At 46.9% G+C, this 26,244-nt stretch overlaps 1 protein-coding gene across 1 annotated transcript in view; it reads left to right on the top strand.

Moving 5' to 3' along the window:
* The window catches only part of LOC108176798 (exportin-6), a 47,202-nt gene that overhangs the window by 15,537 nt on the left and 5,421 nt on the right, over positions 1 to 26,244 (top strand). The window contains 8 exon segments of the mRNA XM_070064771.1: positions 1 to 194; positions 3,607 to 3,704; positions 8,249 to 8,395; positions 9,519 to 9,708; positions 21,733 to 21,888; positions 22,912 to 23,026; positions 23,166 to 23,337; positions 24,847 to 24,960. Coding sequence (XP_069920872.1) covers positions 1 to 194; positions 3,607 to 3,704; positions 8,249 to 8,395; positions 9,519 to 9,708; positions 21,733 to 21,888; positions 22,912 to 23,026; positions 23,166 to 23,337; positions 24,847 to 24,960 — 1,186 coding nt within the window.

Genomic DNA, 26,244 nt, shown 5'->3' on the forward strand with positions numbered 1-26,244 from the left:
GTTTGCCGCGAGTTTCAAGGACGCCCTCATGGTTGTGGACAGGCAGGCTGGCAAGCTGTGGGACGGGGCCATTCCTTCTTCAGCTCTGGGGCACCTTGTGTGTGCCCCTTTCACAGTAACAGGAAAAGCAGCGTACAGTCAGAAACTGTTCTCAAAAGTGGCTTTGCACATTTTATCTCATTTCATCCTACAAGGTGCTTAAAAAGTTCCAGGAAAATGGAATAAAAAAATATGTTTTGGTATAAAAATTTTTGAAATGCATGCATACAGGGGTATTCAAAGAGTTCATGGAAAGTGCGTTATGAAAAACACAAAATTTCAAAAAACTTTAATTACCTTCATATTCTTTGAGATACAGATAGCTCCATTTTATCGTTGAGTAGGTTATGGTTCAGAGATGGCAAAGACCCTGCTCGGGTCCTGTAATTCACAAGAGGGCTCACCGGGATGGTAGGCAGCTTCCTGAGTCCGAATGCTGCACACTTCCCAAGCTACATCCAGAGTCTGCTTTCCTCCTCTTCCTGCGCGGGGCCCAGGGGCGCTGGTGTCCCCCGGGGATAGGCCCATTACCCGTGTTTACTGTCAGTCATCTTCACCTCATGTAGACAGTGAGGTGATGTAGGAGAGATCCAGAGTTATCATTTTTTTTTTGACAGGCAGAGTGGACAGTGAGAGAGAGAGACAGAGAGAAAGGTCTTCCTTTGCCATTGGTTCACCCCCCAATGGCCGCCACGGCCGGCGCACCACACTGATCCGAAGGCAGGAGCCAGGTGCTTATCCTGGTCTCCCATGTTAAAAAATATTTGTTTATACATTTGAAAGACAGAGTTACACAGAGAGAAAGGTCTTCCATCCACTGGTTCACTCCCCAGTTGGCCACAATGGCCGGAGCTGCGCCGATCTGAAGCCAGGAGCTTCTTTGAGGTCTCCTGTGTAGGTGCAGGCCATAGCAGAGCTGGATCAGAAGTGGAGCAGCTGGGTCTCAAACCCACATGGGATGCCAGTGCTTCAGGCCAGTGCCACAGTGCCAGCCCCTAGAGTTATCATTTGACGGGAGACACTTGCTGTTTGACCTTATTTGAATGAAGTGTCAGGAGCTGCGCCTTCTCCATAGCCCATGTGATCAGCAGGGTCTGCGCTGTCTGTGAGGCAGACCTAATATTAAGAGTGCTTTACCAGGGGTTTGCACCATGGCTCACTTGTTTAATCCTCCACCTGTAGCACTGGCATCCCATATGGGCACCAGGTTCTAGCCCTGGTTGCTCCTCTTCCAGTCCAGCTCTCTGCTGTGGCTCAGGAGGGCAGTGGAGGATGGCCCAAGTGCTTGAGTGCCTCCACCTGCATGGGAGACCAGGAGGAAGCACCCGGCTCCCGGTTTCGGATCGGAGCAGCTCTGGCTGTAGAGGCCATTTGGGGGGTGAACCAATGGAAGGAAGACCTCTCTCTTTCTCTCCCTCTCTCTCACTATTTAACTCTATCTGTTAAAAAAAAAAAGACTGTTTACCATAGAGGTACTAAAAGACATTTAGAAATCTGTCTTTAATGTCAAACAGGCTTTGAAGAGTTACACCAAATGCACATTTGTGTAACCCTAGTTAGCACCATGGTTTCCTAGAACTTCACATGAACCTTGGCTTTTATTAACTCTCACTTTGTTGATTGCAAGTGCCCTTTCTGACAGCTCTCCAACCCCAATCTGTGGTTTTTCTTTTTTTTTCTCCAAAGATGTATATATTTATTTGAAAGGCAGAGTGGCAGAGAGGAAGAGAGATCTTCCATTGCTGGTTCACTCCTCAAGTGGCTGCAACAGCTGGGGTTGGGCCAGGCCAAAGCCAGGAGCCCAGAAGCCTATTTGAGTCTTCCACATAGATGACAGGGGCCAAGCACTGCTGCTTTCTCAGATACATTAGCAGGGAGCTGGATTATAAGTGGAGCAGCTGGGACTTGAACCTGTGATCACATGGGATGTGAGTGTTGCAGGTGGAGCTTAACCTGCTGTGCTACCATGCTGGCCCCAACCTGTAATATTTCTATTTGGAGTAAAATCCTGCTTTCTCCTTTCAGAGAGGAGCATTTTTCAGAGTGTGGTCGCTTTTCAGAGGTGCCAACTTCCAGTTCTCTCTTTGTACCTGCACAGTCAGCGGGAGGGGAGGATTGGGCAGTTTGCCTCTAGCAAGTTCCCAAGTTGGTGGCTACATTCCCAGGTTTCCATAGGGGAAGCCCAGAGATAATGTAGCCAGGTCTTGGTTTTTTCCCCCTTTACTTAGGAAAGAGATGTCTGTCTCCAGCAAGAGGGGCTCTTCCAGTTTCCTGAACAGTGCTGGTTATATTGTACTGTATTTTTTGGCACCCAGCCAGCCCTGTGGACCAGTCAGCTCAACAACTTGATCCTAAGAGAATTGAACTTAAAAACACTTCAGTTTATTCTAGAAACATTTGCTTCTCCCTCTTCTAAAGTTTGATCATAAACATTTTCTTTTTAAGGTTTTTATTTATTTAGTTGAAGGTTAGAGTGACAGGGAGAAAGGGACACACACACAGACACATCTTTCATCTATTGGTCCACTCCCCAAATGTGTGTAGTATTCCAGGCTGAAGCCAGGAGCCAGGAACTCCATCCACATGCCCCACATGGGTGGCAGGGGCCCAAGCACTTGAACCACCACCTGCTGCCTTTGGGTTGCATTAATAGGAAGCCAGATTGAAAGTGGAATAGCTGGAACTTGAAGTAGGCACTCTGATACACAATACAGAGTCTCAAGTGGCATCTTTTTTTTTTTTTGAAGCTTTTTCCTTATTTGTTTGAGATGTACAGTTACAGACAATTAGAGGGAGAGACAGAGAGAAAGGTCTTCCTTCCATTGGCTCACTCCCCAGGTGGCCACAATGGCCAGAGCTGTGCTGATCTGAAGCCAGAAGCCAGGTGCTTCTTCCCAGACTCCCATGTGGGTGCAGGGGCCCAAGCACTTGGGCCATCTTCTGCTTTCTCAGGCCACAGCAGAGAGCTGGATTGGAAGAGGAGCAGCCAGGACTGGAACCGGTGCCCATATGGGATGCCGGCATTACAGGCAGAGGATTAACCTACTGCACCATGGAACCAGCCCCTCAAGCGGCATCTTAACCTGCTGTGCCACAGCACCCACTCCAGAGTTCTCAAATCTTCAGAAAAGTCCAAAGTATTATACAAGGAATACCCAACACCAAACAAGGATACTTCAAAAACTTCATGGAAAGTTAAATGAAAAGTATGAGTTTATTTTGGTGCAAAAGCAACTTTGAATTCTTGCATAGTTGTTTTCATCATATGCATTTCCCATGTTTGTTGAAAAAAACTTTTTGTGCCAAAACAAACTCATACTTTTAATTCCATTTATCCACATACTTAACTGAAGTATTCTCATATTCTGCAATGCACATTTTCTTTCTTATGTATCTGTCTACTTGAAACATTTCCTTTTAAAAATGATCTTTAAATGAAAGCTAAGATGGTTTTATCATTATATGTATTTATAGAAAGATCCATGTCAGCCTATTTAGATAAACCATCCAAAGAGCATATCTGCTTTTTAAAAACATTTTTTTATTCTTGTTTTGTGTTCATTGTAGATGACTTGGAAATAAAGGGCAGTAGAGGAAAAAGGTCATCCATCATCTACCTCTTCCATCCCATCCCCAGAGCAAATGGCACCAATGAGCCTGTTCCGGTGAAAATTCTTCCAGTCTTTCTTCCGTTAGGAGAAGACCCTTAAAAAGCAAAGTTAGGGGGCTGGTGCATTGGTGTAGTGGGTAAAGCTGCTGCCTGCAGTGCTGGCATCCCATATGAGTGCCAGTTAGAGACCAGGCTGCTCCACTTCCAAACCAGCTCTCTGCTATGGCCTGGGAAAGCAGTAGAAAATGGCCCAAGCCCTTGGGTCCCTGCACCCACGTGGGAGACCTGGAGGAAGCTTCTGGCTCCTGGCTTTGGATTGGTGCGGCTCTGACTGTTGTGGCCAGTTGGGCTGTGAACCAGCGGATGGAAGACCCCCCTGCCGCCTCTCTTTTCTCTCTGTGTGTAACTCTGACTTTCAAATAAATAAATCTTTTAAAAAAACCTAAGTTAGAATATGCCCTGTGTATATTTTGTTACAGCATTTTCATGTTTCAAAGACCTCGATATTTGTTATTAAATATTCAAGTATCATTTTATTGCATATATTAATTGCATTCTCTGGATATTTATATTGTTTTGGAAATTTCTGTAAGTACTGCTTAGTGTAAGTGTCCTTGTCTGTCAGTCTTCATACACATCTCAGATTATTTTCAGGATATAATTGAGGTCTGATCTTGATTCCTTTTTGTATGAGGGAAAAGCTGTCCTTGGGACCTTTCTGTTGGTATCTTGTCCACTTTGTCTGCTACAGGCCATAAGCTGAATATTTGTCTTGCCTATTTCTTTGCCAACAGGTTGGTTAAAGTCACTCTGTATGGACCTCAGATCAAATAGTGCAACACTGAAACTGCCGTGCCACCAGTATTGAAACCAGACCTCGTTGACATGCAAGTATAAAGTTGGATGTTTGCCCGTTCTCCGGAGAGACCTTACCTACCCTCTCTCACAGGGACAGTAGCAGCTGCTGTGAAGGGGAACACTCCCAGACAGAGAACGATGGTTGTGCTCTGTGTCTTGGGCAAAGGTGACTGGGATTTGTCAGGCAGAAGAGAGCTGGGGTAGATTGTATGGAGCAGAGCTTGTGGGAGCAGAGACTGTCCAAGCTGAGACAGGGCCTGCGGCTGGGAGGTGGTAAGCACGTGGTGTGGTGGGAACCGAAGCAGGATCAGTGCATGGGGAATGGTGTGGAAACACCTGTGTGCTGTGAGTCTCAGGCAAGAGACTGAAACTGTGGTATGTGGAAAAGACAGTTTCACACTCACAGGTGTGTGTGTGTGTGTGTGTCTAGCAGGCAAGCAGTTAATTCTGTAGTGGACACCAGCTGGTGTTCTCTCAGTTCTGTTCTTCAGGTTCCATAAATTAAGGGATCCATTGGCAAGACTGCCCTCCCATGCTTCTCCACCAGTCACAAACCCCAGGTTATCTGAGCTTCTAACCAGATGGTTATAAATTGGGGTTCCCACAGCCCCCTCCTCAGGGTCAATTAATTTGCTAGAGAGGCTCACAGAACTCAGGGAAGCACTTACTTGTGTTTACTGCTGTCTTATAAAGGTTGTTACAGAGGGTACCAGCAGGCAGCAAGTGGAAAGGGCAAGGTGTGAAAGAAGGGGTCTTCCTCCCCACTCCCCCAGGATCCTCTGCAGTTGGGTGAAATACCCATGGGTTCTTGTCTCCTGTGTTTGCCAATGGAAGTGTGAAGGCAATGACTATTTATTTATTTATTTATTTAAAAGACTCATTTACTTGAAAGGCAGAGTTACAGAGAGACAGAGGCAAAGAGGGAGAAAGAGAGGTCTTCTACCCACTGGTTCACTCCCCAAATGGATGCAACGGCCAGAGGTGGGCCGATCCAAAGCCAGGAGCTTCTTCCGGGTCTCCCACGTGAGTGCAGGGGCCCAAGGACTTGGGCCATCCTCCATTGCTTTCCCAGGCCACAGCAGAGAACTGGTTCAGAAGTGGAGCAGCCGGGACTTGAACCGGCACCCATATGGGATGCTGGCACTGCAGGAGGCAGCTTTACCCTCTACGCCACAGCACTGGCCCCAGAAGGCACTCATTTAAGTAGAAATGGGTTTCTTGGGCTGTGCAAGACAGAGCAAGGTTGTTTCATGACTGAAAACCAGGCTTCCAGGTAAGGCATAGTCCTCACACATTTTCTCGTTCAGGGAAGTCATACAGATTCATTGAATTTCCAAGACATTCTGGGAATGTCACTGAGCCCACCTGCAGGGGCATCTGGTTGATTGTAATGAGATTAAAATAGGGCTGTGTGGTTTTGGGGGAAGGGTTATCCGGAAGTTTGCTGAAACAAGGTCTTTGGGTTTGTGTAGAAGCTGCATATGTAAGCCTGCTGGAGAGGTAGGGCTGGAGGGTCCAACCCTCTGGTCTTAAGGCTGGTTCTCCTGGACGAGTTCCCATCCTGTGGTTACTGGGGGCTTCCCCAGAAATGCTTCATGTTCACATGGGCTCTGGAGGTGTGCCTGAAAGGGCCTGCTGTAAGTAATGGAGACCATCTCTGTGCCACCTTGGAAACTTGGCTGGACCTAAGGACTAAAGGCCAACATTTTAACAGAAGAGATGTATGTATCTTAAAGCATTTTATTGAAATACAGTACAAAAATATTTTTATTGCCCTGATTTTTTTAAGATTTATTTTATTCTGGGGCTGGTGCTGTGGCATAATGAGTAAAGCTGTCACTTTGCAGTGCTGGCATCCTATATGGGTGCTGGTTTGAATCCTGGCTGCTCCGCTTCTGATCCAGCTCTCTGCTATGGCCTGGAAAAACCATTAAAGATGGCCCAAGTCTTTGGGCCCCTGCACCCGCATGGGAGACCCAGAAGAAATTCCAGGCTCCTGCCTTCAGAGCAGCCCACTCTTCTATTCTCTGGTTCATTCCCCAAATGGCTGTAACAGCCGGGGCTGGGGCAGGCTGAAGCCAGAAGCTAGGAGCTTCTTTTGGGTCTCCCATGTGGGTGCAAGGGTCCAAGTACTTGGGCCATCTTTCACTGATTCCCCAGGGGCATTAGCAGTGAGCTGGAATGGAAGTGGAGCAGCTGGGACCAGTGCTCATGGGATACTAGCACTGCAGATGGCAGCTTAGCCTGCTGTGCCACAGCACCAGTCCCACAAAGATAGCTTTAAAAGAAAAAAAAAAGAATTGTAGACATATCACCTTGTCCATAAATCCTTGAGTGTATGTGCATATACCCTAGGAATAATATAATTCTCCTATGTGACCATTATACCATAATCAACATTCAAAAAAATGTAATGGATGCCATAATATTATGTACTGTACGGAGTATAGTCTGAGCTCAGTTTTCCCCAGTGTTACCAGGAATATCTTCCTATCTTTTTTAATCCAAACTTTACTAATGAAGCACACATGAAGCATGTTGCCGGTAACCTTGAGCAGTTTCCCGTCTGTGCATGTGTATGCACATGTAGGAGAGCAGACTAATGACTGACCTTGTAGAGAGTCAGACCTACAAAATTGTTTTTAAGGAGCATTCTGTAGCCTGGGTTTGTCCAGTGTCCACTGTGTTAGATGAAGTTAAACATTGTTACTAGATAGTTGCTGGTGTCTCTCATCCTAGCAGGAGGTGCCTAATGTGGATTTGCCATGTAGTTGTTGGTGCTGAGTTTGGTTTTACAGTGGTGTCGCCTGTGTCCCAGCTCCGAGGCAGTCTGCAACAGTGCTGCCCCGGGCCTGGCCTCGTACTTGACTCACAGGCTCCCCTGGAAGGAGAAAGGTGCCCAGTCTGCAGCAGGAGTTCCTGGGAATGTGTTGAGTCAGGAAGGAAGGAAATGCCCAGCCATGAGAAAAGAACACTTGGAAGGGTTTAGCAGGATAATAGTGGGTTACGCTGTGGTCAGTGAAAAGAATCCGGCATCCATAGTGGGTTAGCAGAAAATGCGGGGAAGGGAGGCTCTTCTTAGGGGAATGCCAGCCAGGGAAGAGAAGAGGAAAGTCGGAGAAAGACCGGTTGCAGCCCCCAGAGTAGCAGTGGTGGAGGCAGGGATCTGGAGCCAGACAGCAGGAACAGTATATTACATCGTCTCAGAGTGCCCCCCAGTGGCCTCACTGCTGTAACTGCAAGGGAGTAATTCCATTGTAGGTGGGTTGGAAACTCTGAGACAGCTCTTCTCTTTGTTACAGACCTGTTTGTTGTCTCTGATGAACAGTGAGTCTTCTTAATATCTGTCTTAGTGTAGTGCACGGATCACAGAAGTTAGCCTGCGCCTCAGTTATCGTCCAACCAGATAGAACATATGGCATGATGGAAGTTCAAGTTTAAGAATCTTTTTTTTTTTTAAAGATTTATTTATTTATTTGAGAAGTAGAGTTACAGACCAAGAGAGCTTAGGGTGACAGAGTTCAGAGTCGCAGAGACGGTGAAGGAGCTGGAGGAAGGGACCCTGGCTCGGGGCAGAAGCTTCAGGCCTGAAGTCATCCCAGGAATCGTCACAAAGTCTGGCCTGGGTGAAATGATTGGCAGCTGGGAGCCAGGTTCAGCTCATGGCTGCCTCCGTGTAGTTCTGCCAGTCCCTGTCTCCCAAGGGTGGGGCTGAGCTGACACGCCCTCTTCGCTTTCCAGGTCCAGGACAAGTTGGTGCTGTCTGCGTGCCACCTACTGGTCTCACTGGCCACCACTGTGCGGCCTGTCTTTCTGATCAGCATCCCTGCAGTGCAGAAAGTGTTCAACAGAATCACCGCTGCCTCTGCCCAGCGGCTGGTCGATAAGGTGAGGTCCGGGCTCCCCAGCTGCAGGAAAGCAGAGGAAGGAGAGTGTGGCCTCTTTGCACTCAGCGGGCAGCTCGTGCCCACAGAGTTCTTACCTGGGCGGCACTGGCAGGTGGTCCTCAGAGATCCTCGCAGCACCCTTTCCAGTGTAGTCAGGGTGCAGGCCCCGTAGGGGGTGAGAAGGCGCCCTTGACAGGCAGATGGCTTTCGCTGCCTCGACACCTGGTAATTTGCTCTGTGGTCTGAGGGTTCTCTATGGTTTTTTGGTCCAAACCAGTCTAGGTTTTGTTGTTCCTGTGTGTGTGGTTTTTGAAAAGCTTCAGGCAGTGTCTTAGACCCCTTCTAGGAGGTTCAGGTTCGAATGAACAGAGAGGAGTGGAATAGGAGGGGAGCGCCGGGGTGGGAGCCCTTTGCTTTCCTTGCACTGCGGCTCTGTGGGTGGGGAGAGACGCCAGCCGGCTCTGCTCTCAGCAGCTTCTGAGAGTGTGGGCAACCAGCTGCTGAGGGGCTGCTCCCCTGTAGAGCTTCCAGTGCCAGATGAGACGGGAAGGAAGAGGGCCAGGACTGACTGTTGAACCTGGCACTGGGGTGCCCTAGTCCAAGACTTGGTCTTACTGCTGGATTTCTCTGTCCTCGCTGGCTTGCCTTAGAGTTGGACCACAGAGCTGCCGGAGTCCCCGGCTGGGGCTCTGGGCACAGAGTGTGCAGTGGTCACCGGCGGCCGGGCTTGCTGTTGTTCTTTGACCTCCGATGGATGCCTTTGGGGTCTCTTTTAGGCACAGGTGTTGGTGTGCCGAGCCCTCTCTAACATCTTTTTTTTTTTTTTTTGACAGGCGGAGTGGACAATGAGAGAGAGAGAGAGAGAGAGAAAGGTCTTCCTTTTTGCCGTTGGTTCACCCTCCAATGGCCGCCGCGGCTGGCGCAACGTGCTGATCCGATGGCAGGAGCCAGGTACTTATCCTGGTCTCCCATGGGGTGCAGGGCCCAAGCACTTGGGCCATCCTCCACTGCACTCCCTGGCCACAGCAGAGAGCTGGCCTTGGAAGAGGGGCAACCAGGACAGAATCCGGCGCCCCGACCGGGACTAGAACGCGGTGTGCTGGCGCCGCAAGGTGGAGGATTAGCCTAGTGAGCCGCGGCGCCGGCCCCTCTCTAACATCTTACTGCTTCCGTGGCTGAACCTTCCAGAGAATGAGCAGCAGTGGCCTGTGTGCTCCATCAACCACCCCAGCCTCATCTCCGCGCTCTCCCGGGACTATCGCGACCTGAAACCCAGTGACGTCACTCCACAGAGAAAGGTGCCACTGGATGACAGTAAGTGACTGTTGACCCATTTCTGATACTTGTAAAAACAAACAAAGCAATTCACCTCTACACACTGGGAAAAAGAATTACTGTCTTTCAAGATTGGCTCTGATCTTTTTCCAAATAATTCAGAGGTTTTGAAAGCGCCTGGGATCTTTACACACAGCACCTGAAGTTTGATTGTTTATATTAAAGAGGGGGGGAAAAAGAACCAGAACTCTTGTTCAAGTATGTGGTGTCAGGTTTTCTGGAAAGTCTTCCTGAAATAGCAGATAGTAAAACATGTTTGCAAAAATACAGTTTGTTTTCACAGTAAGAAAAGGTTGAAATATTTTTAGATGATGTCATTTGTAGAATGCTTCATGAGGGAGCGGAGCCAAGATGGCGGAATAGTGAGGGCGCGCACCGATAGTCCGGGAAAATTTAGTTTAATAAAAGGGGAGTTACGGTAGCCTCAGAAAAAAGAACCAGGAAAATATTGCAGACAAAACTCTTCTGGATCCAGTGGGCGTGAATCGGAGGACCTACTGGGAGAACAAGGTCGCCCACCGCGCGCGAAAGCCGAACCGCAGGACCGAGCCGCGGGACTGAGCCGCGGAAGCCAAGCCGCGGGACTGAGCTGCGCAAGCTGCAGGGTCTGCGCGCAAGTGCTCGAAGGGGAGTGCAACAGCGGGGAGACTTGGGAAGTCCAGGGCTCCGAGTCCACACATCGGCGCTGGAAGGGGAGCAGACCTGCGTGGAGAGCGTGGGAGCCCACAGTTCGGGACATCAGCGGCAGACTCAACACACCAGCGCTGGAACGCGAGGTGAGCCGAACCTCAATAACCCGAGACACCGGCAGGCAAGCAGAGAGAGGAGACTAGAGGGAACGACCCCCGGGGCGGGGGGGACTTCACCAAGCTAACTGGAAGAGAGAGAGAGGGAAAAAAAAAAAAAGGTGACTGGTATGGACACGGGTTTCTCTCTCTCCGCTCACCTCTCAAGGGCGAGCAAGACAAAGAGCAGGCGCCATCTTGGACATACGTCATAAGCAGAGCGACCTCAGGTCTGCACCGGCCCTGAGCCTAGCAGTAAAACCTGACTCTGGGTGGGGCGAATTAACAGGAGATTAGGACTTAGTAAATTTATGGTGCTACTGAACTGAGACTGTGAAAAAAGAGACGGTGGGGGAGAGAACTCACGGAATTCACGTGAGCACTCTCCAGAGACGCTACAATTCCGTAACTTTGGCAACCCAGTGGGAGACTGAAGGAGAATTTGAGCCCACTCTAAGGGCCGAACAGATTCCCTGTGTGGTCCTTGGGAAAGAGCTTCTGATCTCTGGCTCCTGTGGGTATATCATTTGCCTGCTAACTACCTCCAACTTTGTTCAGCTGTGCAGAATAACTTCCCTGTTGAATCAAAAAAGAGAGAGAGAGAGAGAGAGAGAGAGAGAGAGAGAGAGAGAGGTTTACCACGCCTAACCTGGGAGTGTCACCTTTGGCACACCAAACAGAGCTCTCAGGCCACACCCATCTCAAGCCCTAAGGCTCCATCAAAAACAGATAGTCCACTTAATCTAGAGTCATAGTATAACAAGAAAAAGCACCACAGTGAAGAAACCAAATATCTCCAATATGACAAATAACAAACGCAAAAACCAAGGTAATAAAAACAAGGAAGTCACCATGAAGCCCTCAAATGAAAAAGACACCCCAATTCAAGATTATGAGGATGATGACATAGAAGAGATGCAAGAAGCAGATCTCAAAAAATTGATAAGAACATTAAGAAGTTCTCAAAAACAAATTCTTGAACTACAGAAATCCTTAATGGACAAGATAGAAAATCTCTCTCGTGAAAATGAAATATTAAGGAGGAATCAAAATGAAACAAAACAACTAGTACAACAGGAAACTGGGATAGTGACTGAAGTGAAGAATTCAATAGATCAAATGAAAAACACAATAGAGAGCCTTACAAACAGAATGGGAGAAGCAGAAGAGAGAATATCGGACTTAGAAGACAGAGAACAGGAAAGGATACAGTCAGACCAAAGAAAAGAAGAGGAAATTAGGAATCTAAAACATATTGTCGGGAATCTTCAGGATACTATTAAAAAACCCAACATTCGGGTTCTAGGAGTTCCTGAAGGCATGGAGAGGGAGAAAGGATTAGAAGGCCTTTTTAGTGAGATATTAGCAGAAAATTTCCCAGGTTTGGAGAAGGACAGAGAAATCCTAGTACAGGAAGCTCACAGAACCCCTAATAAACACGACCAAAAGAGACCCTCACCACGGCACGTTGTAATTAAACTCTCCACAGTGAAACATAAAGAAAAGATCCTAAAATGTGCAAGAGAGAAACGTCAGATTACTCTCAGAGGATCTCCAATCAGACTCACAGCTGACTTCTCATCAGAAACTCTACAAGCTAGGAGGGAATGGCAAGATATAGCCCAGGTACTAAGAGAGAACAACTGCCAGCCCAGAATATTATATCCTGCAAAGCTATCATTTGTGAATGAAGGTGAAATAAAGACTTTTCATAACAAACAGAAATTGAAAGAATTTGTTGCCACTCGTCCAGCCCTGCAAAAGATGCTTAAAGATGTGTTACACACAGAAACAAAGAAACACGGTCATCAATATGAAAGAAGGTAAAGGAAGGAAACCAAGGAAGGAAAGCTCACAGCAAAAGATCACAGGGAATTCAAAGCATATATTAGAACTTATCTTTGGCAAATGGCAGGGCAAAGTTACCACTTATCATTAGTCACATTGAACGTGAATGGCCTGAACTGTCCAGTTAAAAGACACCGTTTGGCTGATTGGGTTAAAAAACAAAACCCATCTATTTGCTGCTTACAAGAAACACATCTTTCCAACAAAGATCCATACAGACTGAAAGTGAAAGGCTGGAAAAAGATATACCATGCCAACAGAAATGAAAAAAGAGCAGGCGTAGCCATCTTAATATCAGACACCATAAACTTTACCACAAAAACCATTAAGAGAGACAAAGAGGGACACTACATAATGATTAAGGGATCAATTCAACAGGAAGATATAACAATTATCAATGTATATGCACCTAACTACAGGGCACCGGTTTATCTAAAAGATTTGTTAACGGACTTAAAGGGAGACTTAGACCCCAATACAATAGTACTGGGGGACTTCAATACTCCACTCTCAGAAATAGACAGATCAATAGGACAGAAGATCAACAAGGATACAGTAGATTTAAACGACACTATAGCCCAAATGGATCTAAAAGATATATACAGAACTTTCAATCCTACAGCTAAAGATTATACATTCTTCTCAGCAGTACATGGAACCTTCTCTAGGATTGACCACATACTAGGCCATAAAGCAAGTCTCAGCAAATTCAAAAGAATTAGAATCATACCATGCAGCTTCTCAGACCATAAAGGAATGAAGTTGGAAATGAACAACTCAGGAATCCCTAGAGCATACGCAAACACATGGAGATTGAACAACATGCTCCTGAATGAACAATGGGTCATAGAAGAAATCAAAAGAGAAATCAAAAACTTTCTGGAAGTAAATGAGGATAACAGCACAACATACCAAAACTTATGGGACGCAGCAAAAGCAGTGTTAAGAGGAAAGTTTATATCAATAGGTGCCTACATCAAGAAATTGGAAAGGCACCAAATAGATGAGCTTTCTATTCACCTCAAGGATCTAGAAAACCTACAGCAAACCAGACCCAAATCTAGTAGGAGAAGAGAAATAATTAAAATCAGAGAAGAAATCAACAGGATTGAATCAAGAAAAACATTACAAAAAATCAGCCAAACGAGGAGCTGGTTTTTTGAAAAAATAAACAAAATTGACACCCCATTGGCCCAACTAACTAAAAAAAGAAGAGAAAAGACCCAAATCAATAAAATCAGAGATGAAAAAGGAAATGTAACAACAGACACCACAGAAATAAAAAGAATCATCAGAAATTACTACAAGGACTTGTATGCCAGCAAACAGGGAAACCTATCAGAAATGGATAGATTCCTGGACACATGCAACCTACCTAAATTGAACCAGGAAGACATCGAAAACCTAAACAGACCCATAACTGAGACAGAAATTGAAACAGTAATAAAGGCCCTCCCAACAAAGAAAAGCCCAGGACCAGATGGATTCACTGCTGAATTCTACCAGACATTTAAAGAAGAACTAACTCCAATTCTTCTCAAACTATTCAGAACAATTGAAGAAGAGGGAATCCTCCCAAATTCTTTCTATGAAGCCAGCATCACCTTAATTCCTAAGCCGGGAAAAGATGCAGCACTGAAAGAGAATTACAGACCAATATCCCTGATGAACATAGATGCAAAAATCCTCAATAAAATTCTCGCCAATAGAATGCAACAACACATCAGAAAGATCATCCACCCAGACCAAGTGGGATTTATCCCTGGTATGCAGGGATGGTTTAATGTGCGCAAGACAATCAATGTGATACACCACATTAACAGACTGCAGAAGAAAAACCATATGATTCTCTCAATAGATGCCGAGAAAGCATTTGATAAAATACAACACCCGTTCATGATGAAAACTCTAAGCAAACTGGGTTTGGAAGGAACATTCCTCAATACAATCAAAGCAATCTATGAAAAACCCACAGCCAACATCCTATTGAATGGGGAAAAGTTGGAAGCATTTCCACTGAGATCTGGGACCAGACAGGGATGTCCACTCTCACCACTGCTATTCAATATAGTTCTGGAGGTTCTAGCCAGAGCTATTAGGCAAGAAAAAGAAATTAAAGGGATACAAATTGGGAAGGAAGAACTCAAACTATCCCTCTTTGCAGATGACATGATTCTTTATTTAGGGGACCCAAAGAACTCTACCAAGAGACTATTGGAACTCATAGAAGAGTTTGGCAAAGTAGCAGGGTATAAAATCAATGCACAAAAATCAACAGCCTTTGTATACACAGACAATGCCATGGCTGAGGAAGAACTTCTAAGATCAATCCCATTCACAATAGCTACAAAAACAATCAAATACCTTGGAATAAACTTAACCAAGGACGTTAAAGATCTCTACGATGAAAATTACAAAACCTTAAAGAAAGAAATAGAAGAGGATACCAAGAAATGGAAAAATCTTCCATGCTCATGGATTGGAAGAATCAATATCATCAAAATGTCCATTCTCCCAAAAGCAATTTATAGATTCAATGCAATACCAATCAAGATACCGAAGACCTTCTTCTCAGATCTGGAAAAATTGGTGCTGAAATTTATATGGAGGCACAAGAGACCTCGAATAGCTAAAGCAATCTTGTACAACAAAAACAAAGCCGGAGGCATCACAATACCAGATTTCAGGACATACTACAGGGCAGTTGTAATCAAAACAGCATGGTACTGGTACAGAAACAGAAGGATAGACCAATGGAACAGAATTGAAATACCAGAAATCAACCCAAACATCTACAGCCAACTTATATTTGATCAAGGATCTAAAACTAATTCCTTGAGCAAGGACAGTCTATTCAATAAATGGTGCTGGGAAAATTGGATTTCCACGTGCAGAATCATGAAGCAAGACCCCTACCTTACACCTTACACAAAAATCCACTCAACATGGATTAAAGACCTAAATCTACGACCTGACACCATCAAGTTACTAGAGAACATTGGAGAAACCCTTCAAGATATTGGCACAGGCAAAGAGTTTCTGGAAAAGACCCGGGAGGCACAGGCAGTCAAAGCCAAAATTAACTACTGGGATTGCATCAAATTGAGAAGTTTCTGTACTGCAAAAGAAACAGTCAGGAGAGTGAAGAGACAACCGACAGAATGGGAAAAAATATTTGCAAACTATGCAACAGATAAAGGGTTAATAACCAGAATCTACAAAGAGATCAAGAAACTCCACAAAAACAAAACCAACAACCCAATTAAGAGATGGGCCAAGGACCTCAATAGACATTTTTCAAAAGAGGAAATCCAAATGGCCAACAGGCACATGAAAAAATGTTCAAGGTCATTAGCAATCAGAGAAATGCAAATCAAAACCACAATGAGGTTCCACCTCACCCCGGTTAGAATGGCTCACATTCAGAAATCTACCAACAACAGATGCTGGCGAGGATGTGGGGAAAAAGGGACACTAACCCACTGTTGGTGGGAATGCAAACTGGTCAAGCCACTATGGAAATCAGTCTGGAGATTCCTCAGAAACCTGAAGATAACCCTACCGTTCGACCCAGCCATCCCACTCCTTGGAATTTACCCAAAGGAATTTAAATTGGCAAACAAAAAAGCGGTCTGCACCCTAATGTTTATTGCAGCACAATTCACAATAGCTAAGACCTGGAACCAACCTAAATGCCCATCAACGGTAGACTGGATAAAGAAATTATGGGATATGTACTCTTTAGAATACTATACTGCAGTAAGAAACAACGAAATCCAGTCATTTGCAACAAAATGGAGGAATCTGGAACACATCATGCTGAGTGAAATAAGCCAGTCCCAAAGGGACAAATACCATATGTTCTCCCTGATCGGTGACAACTGACTGAACACCAAAAAGGAAACTTGTTGAAGTGAAAGGGACACTATGGGAAACGGTGACTTGATCAGCATAGCCCTGACTGTTAATGAACAACTTAATACATTATCCCTCTTAGTAGTTTTTTTGTCTGTTCTACTTAATATGACTGATTTAATTCTGTAATTAATACACAGTTATTCTTAAGTGTTGAAATTTAACTGAAATGTGATCCCTGTTAAACATAAGAGTAGGAATAAGAGAGGGAAGAGATATATAATTTGGGACATGCTCAAGCTGACTTGCCCCAAATGGTAGAGTTAGAAACATACCAGGGGACTCCAATTTAATCCCATCAAGGTGGCATGTACCAATGCCATCTCACTAGTCCAAGTGATCAATTTCAGTTCGCAATTGATCATAATGAAAGGACTAAGAGTCAAAGGGAGCACATAAGCAAGTCTAGTACCTGCTAACACTAACCGATAGAATAAATAAAGGGGAGAGTGATCCAACATGGGAAGTGAGATACTCAGCAGACTCATAGAATGGCAGATGCCCTAAATAGCACTCTGGCCTCAGAATCAGCCCTAAAGGCATTCAGATCTGGCTGAAAAGCCCATGAGAGTATTTCAGGCATGGAAAGCCAAGACACTCTGGCAAAAGATCTCTGTGAGTGAGATCTCAGTGGAAAGAACAGGTCTTCAAAGAAGGAGGTACCTTTCTCTGAAGGGAGGAGAGAACCTCCACTTTGACTATGACCTTGTCTAAACAAGATAAGAGTCGGAGAACTCAAGGGGCTTCCATAGCCTTGGAAACTCACGACTGGAGCATAGGGAGATTACTGATGCCATAGACAGGAGTGTCAATTGGTAAAGTCAACAACAGGAGTCACTGTGCACTTACTCCTCATGTAGGATCTCTGTCCTTAATGTGCTGTGCATTGAGATTTAATGCTATAACGAGTACTCAAATAATATATTTCACTTTGTGTTTCTATGGGGGTGCAAACTGTTGAAATCTTTACTTAATGCATACTAAACTGATCCTCTGTAAAAAAAAAAAAAAAAAAAAGAAAAGAAAAGAAAAGAAACTATCAACTCCCAACTTGACTCTCACTGGGATTAAACATGACAATAGGTCTGATCTGATTTCATCATCATTAAAAAAAATCATCTTTTATTTTTCACTTTATGTTTCTGTGTGGGAGCAAACTGTTGAAATCCTTACTTAATGTATACTAAGCTGATCTTCTGTATATTAAGATCATCAAAAATGAATCTTGATGTGAATGGAAGGGGAGAGGGAGTGGGAAAGGGGAGGGTTGTGGGTGGGAGGGACGGTATGGGGGGGAAGCCATAGTAATCCATTATTCGTACTTTGGAAACGTATATTCATTAAATAAAAGTTAAAAAAAAAAAACAGTAGGAGAAGGGATTATAAATGTTTTCACCATAAAGAACCGTTAAACTTTGAGATGTACATGTTTACCCTAATGGGACATTATGCAGTATATACATGCATAAAAATATTATACGATAAAATTAAAAAAAAAAAAGAATGCTTCATGAATTAGTAGATATAATAAAGAACACTCTATATTTTTAAGAACATTACTTTTATAATCAGGAAGATTAATGTGTGCTCATTGTACAAAAATATTAGAATAGTATAAAGAAGGAAAAGGAACATTCCTGAATTTGTCAATTTTAATATTTTAGAAAATAACCATTATAACTATGCCTTGTTATTCTTTCTTTTTTATTTTTAAATGTATCTTATGTTATATGCTTATAGTTGGATAATAGTAGCTTACCTATGTTTTTAAAAATTACATTCTTTTTATTTTAAAGGCAGAGAGAGAGGGAGAGGGGGAAAGAGAGAGAGAAACAAAGATGAGACACCTCTCCTCTGCTGGTTCACTCCCCTGGTGCCTGCAATAGCCAGGGCTGTGCCATCCCAAAGCTGGGAGCCAGGTCAGTCTGAGTCTCCCACATGTTGGTAGAGACCCAAGTACTTGAGCCATCTCTGCTGCCTCCCAGGTTGTACGTTTGCAGGAAGCTGGAATTGGGCACAGAGGCGGGATTTGAATCCAGGCACTGTGACTTGGAGTGCGGGCTTCCCAAGCTGCCTGCACCCACTACTGTACAGCGCCTGCCCCTAGCTTACCTACTGAGGTAAACACTCTGGGCACTCAGGTCTCTGTCCATGGCTTCCACATGCCAGGGTTCATCCAGGTACAGGTTGAAAATATTTGGGAAGAATGCTGCATTTGGACTGAACATGTACAGGGTTGTTTCTTGTCATGCTTCCCTAAAATGACTTAGCATCGTTCCCTGAGGCCTGTGGGTAGGGAATGGGCCCGGGTGCTCTGCAGGCACTGCACCATTCTATGTAAGGGACCCAAGCATCCGCACATGGCTCTGGGGGGTCCTGGGACTGGTCCCCCATAGCAGATTTGCATCCACATCCAATCTCTGGCTGTGCTAGCACCCGACTTCAGACTCTGCTCGGTGATCCTGCTTTCGAGTTTTTTTCAAAAAACTGAGTAATTCTTTGAATTCTCCCATCAGTTTATGAGTTAGGGACTGTTAATTGTCTTAGTTTGTTTGTGAGGAAACTAAGGTATAGGAAGATTAAACAGTGTGGGTGTTACCTGTGCAGCTGTTGTGGAGTCATGCTTTACAAAGCTGAAGGCTCTCCTTTTCTCACTTTACCATGCTTGCTAATTATTTCAGTCAGCATAGGCTAGGGTGAGCTCTGTGGTCACAAGCAACCCAACAGCTTAGTGGCTTTAGTGCAAGAAAACATTTCTTTTTTTTAAAGATTCATTTATTTACTTGAAAGTCAGAGTTACACGGGGGGGGGGGGGACAGAGACAGAGAGAGAGGTCTTCTATCCACTGGTTCACTCCCCAATTGGCTGCAATGCTGGAGCCGCGCTGAACCGAAGACAGGAGCCAGGAGCTTCTTCAGGGTCTCCCTCATGTGTGCAGGGGCCCAAGGATTTGGGCCATCTTTTACTGCTTTCCCAGGCTACAGCAGAGAGCTGGATTGGAAGTGGAGCAGCCAGGAGTTGAACTGGCGCCCATATAGGATGCCAGCACTAGAGGCGATGGCTTTACATGCTATGCCATAGTGCTGGCCACAAGAAAACATTTCTATACATTAAACTTGGGGCTTAAGGATCCAGCTTGGTGAAGGGCCCATTTCAATGTGTGCCTACACCAGGAGCAGTGGTTCTTACAGCTTATTGTCCAGAGCAAGCCTTAAGACCATTTCAGAGGGTTGGAAAGTGTCATGTCAGCTGAGTGACAGTGATGGTTTGCTAGGAGAATGTAGCTAAGAGCAAGGTTAACATTTGTTGAATGGGTTGAAAACTTTGTGTACATTATTTCATTTGGTCTTCCCTGTGATCCTGTGAGATGTATCTTATCCTTTTTCCTGTCCCAGCTTTATAATTAGAAGTAGCTTCACACCTATGTAATAGTTGGAAAAGTAAGGTGAATGGCTTCATCTGTTCAGTCTGGGTGTTCTGTGTATCTTTCACCCAGCTTTTACCAGGTGTTGTTTTGCCACGGTGGTGCTTTCTTCCTACCAACACACACCATTTTAGAGAAGGACAGACATCACCACTTCCGTGGTGAAAGTGTTGCCTTTCTACAGAACGAGGTGCTGTCTGCACTGTAAGCAAACACCATTAACGCAGTCTAAATGTGGGATGGTGTTGAAGTAATGGCATTTAACATATACACCACATTAAAATTTTCTCCAGTAGTTATTACCAAAATACTTTTTTTTTTTTTTGCTTTTGAAAAACCAAGGCTGTATTCCAGGGTCACATCTCTAGTCTCCTTTCATGTAGGAAAGCACCCTCATCTCTTCGCTTTCATGACCATGGAATGTTTGGAGAGTCTAGGCGTGTTTCTTTCTGCACGTTCCATGGTCTGTTCTGATTGTTTGGAGCAGTTTCCGGTGCAGTGACATGTACTTGCCAGATGATTGACAGTGGTCAGTGTACTTGCTTCAGGCAGTGTCTGTAAATCTGACCATCAGAGAGGCGCTGTCTCGCTGCAGCCTGGCAAGTGGAAGTTGCCTAGGCTCCTAGAGAAAGTGGCGGGCCCAGGGCTCACTGCTGGGTCTGAGGGGCTCCCTTGCCTGTCCTGTGGAGGTGGAGCCCAGTTCACTTCCCACACTCCTCTTACACAGACCCGCAGTGCTTTCTGAGATTTCTAAATAAATGTTTGTTTTTGTTTGAGTTGTCTTTGGGGGCAGAGGTCTCTCCCCCTGGAACTGTGGTTTCCTGGAGTGGTAAGAGTTCACATGCTTGGAGTTGTTGTGGGCGGCTCCTCAGTCAGCAGCGTTCACTGCCCAGTGCTGCTGGCCGGTGTGCTGGCCCAGGCCTACTGTGGGCCGCTGTCTTTGTCCATCTCCGGCCTTCCAGGTGAGGTGGTGCTGTCCACATTTTCAGAGGAGGAAACCGGCACTCAGGATCGAGAAGAGCTGGGGGCCAGACCCAAATCTCTTACCTCCTGAGCATGACTTTCTGCTCCCCACTCCCTGCAGCTGTGTCAACCCCCACAGAGGTGGCTGTGCTCCGGGGTGTGGGGACGTTCAGAGCGTGTTGCCAGGCAGAAGCTGGCTGTCAGCCGGCTTTGGGTCAGCCTCTGGAGGTCGCCAGGTTAAGCGCACCAGGCTCAGGCTGAGCCATGGGGTCCCCTGGGGAGGCTGGTGGGAAGCTCCACTCCACGTGTGCTGGGAGCAGTGACAGCTTCCCTGTCCTGGGTCTTCTCCTCGCCAGGCACATTGTTTGCCTTGTCCCAACTTCGTGTCTGAGCTGCACTCCGGCAAAGGTGGGGGTGCCAGGCATCCAGCCCAGCATATGGAGACATCTGGGGACTGTGTGTGGCTCACAGCCAGGCGTTTCTCGCTACCCATTTGCTGCCACTGCTTCAGTGTTCCCTGCATGCTGCATGGTTTCAGAAAGTGCACTCATGCACGGGGGCATTGTCAGATTGTGTCACCCAGGATGATCCGTGTCATCAGGCCACAGGCTGCTAGGCTGAGGACTGGACAAGCCGTCTGTGTGCATGAGCACACTGGAGGAGCAGGCTGACTGCACGTGTCCATTCTTGCCTGTGGTGATTCGCTCACTGGCCCATTTGGCAGTGTGGAGTTCCGACTGAATCTCAGGCACCTGACCTGGGATCATTTTGTTTTATTTATTTATTTTTTCCTGTGGACTTGTTGCCGGTAGGTAGGGGCAAAAACCTGAGCAAGCAGGTGGGCAGCTGGAGTCCTGGCATCAGAGAGAGAAGTAAGATAAACAAGTACCTAGAGAGCAGGCACAGAGAGAAACCCTGGCACCCCGGCCTGCAGAGGCCCTGCTCCCTTGGCCGGGCTTCCTGGTCGTCTTCTGGATGCCTCTGCAAGTTCCCTCCCCTCCCCCATGCTCCCTCGCATCCTGCTTTCCTCAGCCGCGTCATAATTGGCACCCTGATCTCAATTTGCAGCCAAAGTGATCATCCACCAGACATTTAGTGTCTTAGAAGACATCGTGGAGAATATCTCTGGGGAGTCCACCAAGTTCCTCCAGATCTGCTACCACTCGCTGCAGGAATCCGTTCAGGTCTCCCGGGCCCTCTTTCCAGCTTTTATCCATCAGTCAAGTAGGAGCTGGCCCAGAGGCCTCACTGGTGGATGGCACTCCCAAGAGCCAGAGCAGTTGGTCAGAGGGGTAGCACTCACTGTGGCTGCGCAGTGATTAGGGGAGGGGGAGCTGTGCTCAGGGTGGGCACCGTGGTGTGCACAGGCGCAGCTGGACCCCTTGGGGAAGGGAGCAGAGCCGTCAGTGTGGCCTTGGCAGTGCTGTCGTGTGGCTCAGAGTCGCTGAGGCCCCTGGCCTGGTTGGCTTTTTTGAGTCTGCCTTGGCCACTCTGGAACGTGAGCGGACGTGGGAGTCACAGGACCTTCCACGACAGCAGCGAGAGAATGTCTTCAGCTTAGAGCTGCTCAGCTCCTCAGCAGGGCAGTTTGACTGAGATTGTGTGGCCCATCCCACTTGGTCACGGTCACCAATGGAGGCTCACTCCTGCCCTGGGGCCATTGGCCAGCATCATGAGAGCGCTTACCATGGTCTTGTCGGGCTCCCAGGAGGGGACCAGGGGCTTCACCGTCAGCACACACTCACTGATGGCCGCTTACAAGCTCATTCTGTGCAGTTTGAGATGTGGGATTGGAATTGCACTACATGTATCCAGTGTTTTCTGCAATTAATCCATTTAATGGAGCAGAGCTGTGCAGCTGGTGCATACCTTCATTATCCACTTTGAGCCACTTGCCCCCTGGCCCAGGCGCAGGGGCTGTGGTCATGGAGAGAAGTGGCTGAAGCCCCAGGCGTTGATCCCACTGGACAGTGGTCAGCGTGTGCACAGAGTGATCCATCGTGCTGGAGGCCAGCCTGTGAGGGCTTCAGCTTGATCTTTGTTTCCTGTGGGGACCCGGGGAGCAGAGGTCCCATGCACCAGAGCCTTGTTCTCTGCATGTCCTCTATCATTCCTGCTTTCTGTCACTGGCTCTGGTGGTGCAGGAAGCCTTGAAGAGAGAGTGTAGATTGTGGAAGAGTCCACTGAACGTGGGCTGTGTAACCCTCGGTGCCTCGCTGTGACCTCCTGCCTTGCTCTTTCCCTTAGATGTGACTGATGAGATGCTGAGCTTCTTCCTCACCCTGTTTCGAGGCCTTCGAGTCCAGATGGGCGTGCCTTTCACTGAGAAGATCATACAGACTTTCCTCAACATGTTTACCAGGTAACCACCGGCCGCTGCCTGAGGATTTTGGGTTCTAGGGAGAAGCAGTGGGGCCTGGGGCCATCGGCTGCTTTTTGTCACCTGCTGGATGGCAGGGAAGCATGGCTTTGGTGACTGTGTGCCGTCCTCTTGTCTGCAGAGAGCAGCTGGCGGAGAGCATCCTGCACGAGGGCAGCACCGGCTGCCGCGTGGTGGAGAAGTTCCTGAAGATCCTGCAGGTGGTGGTGCAGGAGCCTGGCCAGGTGTTCAAGCCCTTCCTCCCCAGCATCATTGCCCTGTGCATGGAGCAGGTGTACCCCATCATCGCGGAGGTAGGAGGGCCGGCGGTGCTGTGTGCCACCCCCGTCTCGAGATTGGGGAGTATTGAAATAGGAAAAGGCGTTGTGTTTTCAAGTCATTTTAATATTCTTCTGAAGTAGTTTTTCCAAGAAAGATAGCATTTAGCTTTGTACAGTCTCTCTGTATTGATTAAATCCATTAGAGCGGTGTGGTGTGCGTGTGCCAGGTTGACCATCACAGGTTAGGTCGGTAAGATCGGTCAACACACATCACCAAGTATGCTTCCCTCATAAGAGTGTTCACAGCCTGTAGGGTGCGAGGCAGCTTCCGTGTCACGGGTGAGCTCTGTGCCCTCAGTCCCTCGGCGTCGTACCTGCCATGGTCCTACAGATGGAACTTGAGTTGTGAGTTAACATTTCCAACTGTCTGTTCTAAGAACAAAGTAAGTTCAGTTGTTGTGTTAGTCTGCTTCTTGTTACTTTGAGATGCCTTAGAGGAGTGTCTTTGGGAAAGGAAAGGCTTATTGAGGCCATGGTTCGGGGGTTATAGTGCAGAGGGTGTACTTAGTAATCAGGTGTGTGATAGCCACTCTCAGGTGCCACAGTTAGCTCGAATCTCCTCTCTCAGTCCATCCACCATTCACACGGAGACATCAGAGTTTCAGTGGCTGCACGAGTTTAGGGCAGACCAGCCCCGTAGCGGCCACAATGTTTGCTTCGCCTCAGGAAGCAAACGGGAGCCCTGTACGGCTTCCTGCCATGGAAGCCTGTGGCCTCTGGTGTTGGTTTCATTTTAATATATCTGGGCTTTATAACTTAGAGTTCTACAAAGACCTCTGGAATAATGTGAAGTGCCTGTTGTCCGCTGATTTGGAGGTTTGGGGCTAAGCTGGGAAACCCTGCTGAGCTGCCTCCCCCTCTCCTGCTGCACTCAGAATCTCTGAGGCCAGGAAGAGTGAGCTGGGTCCAGAGAGCAAGCAGCACGGTGTGCAGCTCCCCCAGGAGGTCCTCCTGATGGCTTCTTGGTGGTTCCTGAATGCTCTGTAAACTTCGCTCTCCTAGCGAAGACATCTTGTTTTTCGTTAGCCTGAGAGGTTGCCTAACACCAACACATTAGCTGGAATTGAGTTTTTGCCCTAGGAAAGTGAACGACACAACCAAGATGGGATGGTCATATTGGCATTTTTCAGAACAGAGAATCTGTGGTCCTAATTGGCCCCTCACTCGGCTGCCTTTTTGTCTGGTGTGTAGAGTTGAATGCTTCCTTCAGAAAAAGGGCCCCTCAGCCCTGATGGGGGTGTCTGTCTCCTGCATGGGCCATCTCTGCCAAGCGATCCTGATGTGCACAGTGACACTGTGGGCTTGGGTATTCTGCACAGAGTGTGTGTGGGAAGCTGGTGCCCTGCTTGCTGGCAGCAGGCATCTCTCTGGCCTCTGTCGCAGGGCCAAGGCTGCGGGAAGGGAAGGGCTGAGCGTCCGTGTGTGTCTCCATGGCGGCCCTCCCCGGATGTGAAGGCCAAGTTGTTTGAGCTCCTTTTCCAGACCCTCTATCACAACTGGAGGTACTTCTTCAAGTCCACTGTGCTGACCAGCGTGCAGCTGGGGCTAGCCGAGGAGCAGAGGGAGAACGAGCCCCAGTTCAGTGCCATCATGCAGGTAAGGGAAGGGCCGAGGACAGGTGTGCCCCACCATGGTCCATTGGCCCACCTGTTCCTTGGCTGACTTCCTGGCGTGTGGTCCCACCTCCTCCCACCTGGCCATTGCAGCATGTCCTGTCTTTGAAGCCCAGCCCAGCTTCTCACTATGTAGGGAGCCTCTGTCTCTTCTTCTGTAAACGGGGCTGATCCTGCCTGCTTGGGGTGGGGGTGGGAGGGCTAAATAAGATCACATTTACAAAGTGTTTGGTGCTTACAGGTGTTTGACAAGTGTCACTTCCTTACTGCCTGTCTCCTGCCCCCCCCTGCACCCACCCCCGGCACTAACTCTGAGGGGGTGGGGGGCGGCCATCAGCAGAGGTGCTGGCCTGGGAGCGAGCAGTGGTGATGGTTCTGTCTGGTAGAAAAGTCCCACAGCCAGCATCCAATTGAATGGGGAAAAGTTGGAAGCATTTCCACTGAAATCTGGCACCAGGCAGGGATGCCCACTCTCACCACTGCTATTTAACATAGTTCTGGAAGTTTTAGCCAGAGCCATTAGACAAGAAAAAGAAATCAAAGGAATACAAATCAAGAAGGAAGAAGTCAAACTATCCCTCTTTGCAGACGATATGATTCTGTACTTAGAGGATCCAAAGAACTCTACTAAGAGACTATTGGAACTCATAGAGGAGTTTGGCAAAGTGGCAGGATATAAAATCAATGCACAAAAATCAACAGCCTTTGTATACACAAGCAACGCCATGACTGAGAAAGAACTGCTAAGATCAATCCCATTCACAATAGCTACAAAAACAATCAAATACCTTGGAATAAACTTAACCAAGGACGTTAAAGATCTCTACGATGAGAATTACAAAACCTTAAAGAAAGAAATAGAAGAGGATACCAAAAAATGGAAAAATCTTCCATGCTCATGGATTGGAAGAATCAACATCATCAAAATGTCCATTCTCCCAAAAGCAATTTATAGATTCAATGCAATCCCAATCAAGATACCAAAGACATTCTTCGCAGATCTAGAAAAAATGATGCTGAAATTCATATGGAGGCACAAGAGACCTCGAATAGCTAAAGCAATCTTGTACAACAAAAACAAAGCCGGAGGCATCACAATACCAGATTTCAGGACATACTACAGGGCAGTTGTAATCAAAACAGCATGGTACTGGTACAGAAACAGATGGATAGACCAATGGAACAGAATTGAAACACCAGAAATCAATCCAAACATCTACAGCCAACTTATATTTGATCAAGGATCTAAAACTAATTCCTGGGGCAA

The sequence above is a fragment of the Oryctolagus cuniculus genome, chromosome 19 (genome assembly GCF_964237555.1).
Source record: "Oryctolagus cuniculus chromosome 19, mOryCun1.1, whole genome shotgun sequence".
Taxonomy (NCBI): Eukaryota; Metazoa; Chordata; class Mammalia; order Lagomorpha; family Leporidae; genus Oryctolagus; species Oryctolagus cuniculus.